The sequence below is a fragment of the Trypanosoma equiperdum genome (assembly GCF_001457755.1).
Source record: "Trypanosoma equiperdum strain OVI genome assembly, contig: ctg_833, whole genome shotgun sequence".
Taxonomy (NCBI): Eukaryota; Euglenozoa; class Kinetoplastea; order Trypanosomatida; family Trypanosomatidae; genus Trypanosoma; species Trypanosoma equiperdum.
The window spans coordinates 2294-3991 of NW_027124791.1; the positions used below are offsets into that span (position 1 = coordinate 2294).

General features: G+C 46.7%; 1 pseudogene across 1 annotated transcript in view; it reads right to left on the reverse strand.

Annotated features, from left to right (window-relative positions):
• TEOVI_000389700:pseudogene overlaps window positions 1-1698 on the reverse strand; it is a 3054-nt pseudogene that overhangs the window by 1328 nt on the left and 28 nt on the right. The window contains 5 exon segments of the mRNA in view: window positions 2-67; window positions 70-174; window positions 180-410; window positions 412-1539; window positions 1541-1698. The exon segment at window positions 1541-1698 is cut by the window's right edge and continues 28 nt beyond it. Of these exon segments, the coding sequence occupies window positions 2-67; window positions 70-174; window positions 180-410; window positions 412-1539; window positions 1541-1698 (1688 nt within the window).

The following is a 1698-nucleotide window of genomic DNA, read 5'->3' on the forward strand; positions in this document are numbered from 1 at the left end:
AAACAGGCCTGAAGGATGCTAGGTCATTGGATAGCTTTCCCACTTTCAGTAATGGAATTATGACTCCTTTTTCCACGGTTGTGGAGTCTCACCAGCGTGTAAACTGCGATTGAATAATCGTTGTAGTAAACACCTTCCATATTTGTTGAGGTGCTTGAGAGCCTCTCCATACACTGCATATCGTTTCCAGGAGCAGAACCATTTGGTATATACCTTAGGGTTGTGTTCAATTCCCCCATAGAGATACGCATGTATGGCATCTGTTATGGGAGGGAAATCGACGGAACTTACGCAGCATCCGGGTGCCGTTTCGACTTTTCAGCGTACATATCGATGAGACGCTGTGCGTGCTACTTCTTCGCCATGATTCTGTTGTCTGCCCTCACTGCTGGTGTGACAAGGGGTTTTGGGTGCAAAAAAATTCTTTACAATATGCCAACTGTTACTCTCAGCTACCGCTAATATGTTGCAAGTCTCATGCCATCGTTTGGAGGCGACTTCCATTAGCACCTTTTTTCGCTTGGAGATGAGAGTTGGCCTCTCTCTACGATGTTGGACGCATTGTATCTTCTCTTCTAACTCTGTTAGCTCCTTCGTTCACAAAGGCTTTTGCAGCAGAGTGCCGCGGGGGACAGCTTTCGCTGTTGCGTCCCGGATGATATTACCTAAAAGGAGGACGTTTTTGTGTATTTTCCCCGAGTTTCCGATCCTCTTGCTTCCTTGCTTGGTGTAGGTATTGAATTTCACCTAGTTAGCATTTTTCCAAGAGAAGAGCGCTCAGTCCGGACGAACAAGGGAAATCGGGATCTCCTCGTTTCCAACGATGACATCAAATAGGATGACGTAGTGATCACTGCCCGGTGTCTCTGTAGCTGTCGAATTAATAATTTGACAGTCCAGGTTCAGTGTTACGTCAGGGGACGATCCGGGGCTTCGTACATAATCATACCTGGTGCGTTCATCTATATTTGCTAAATTATAACCCGTATCAGCAGACCAAGTGGTTATTGCTTCACCTCCTGCATCAGGAAGGACCTCTCTATCCTAGAAACATGAATGTGAATTCACATCGGCGCCTATGATGTGTGGCCCATCTCTTTCCAATGCGACAAGTTTCCCCAAGTTCACGACACTTCGTCCTCTTGGAAAATAGGCTGACGTGAGCGTTAATCTTTCTTCTTCTGATACGTGGATAGTGGCGCTTACATGCTCTAGCTGTCCCACTTTCTTCTCACTAACTTTTACCGGAAGGAATTTTTGTATCAGAATAGATACTCCACCACCGTTTGCATTTCTTGCTTCTCCGTAGTTTTGAAAGAGAAGTAGATGGAGACTCTGTTCTTTCAGGGAGGAAAATTTCGTCTCGCAAAGTAAGCAGAAGCTTACCCTCTCCTCAATGAGTATTCTATGAAGAGCCAATCGCTTATCCTGTGTAAGTCCAGCGGAATTCCACTAGGCTCCACGGAAGATAGGGCCTGGGTTCTCCTCCACATCACCGGACAGCAGTATCTAGGCACAAATAATACTACTGATGGCACGCTAGCCACGTGCTCAGAGACCGACAAATGAAAAACGGTGTCCCAGCAAGACGCTGCTGATCCCTGTCCTTTATGATGCCGTAGCCGGAGCACAGCAGTATTCCCCATGAAAGGAACGTTGGTGGCTCTTGGCTTCCCAGTCGATTTCTCTTCTGGTACT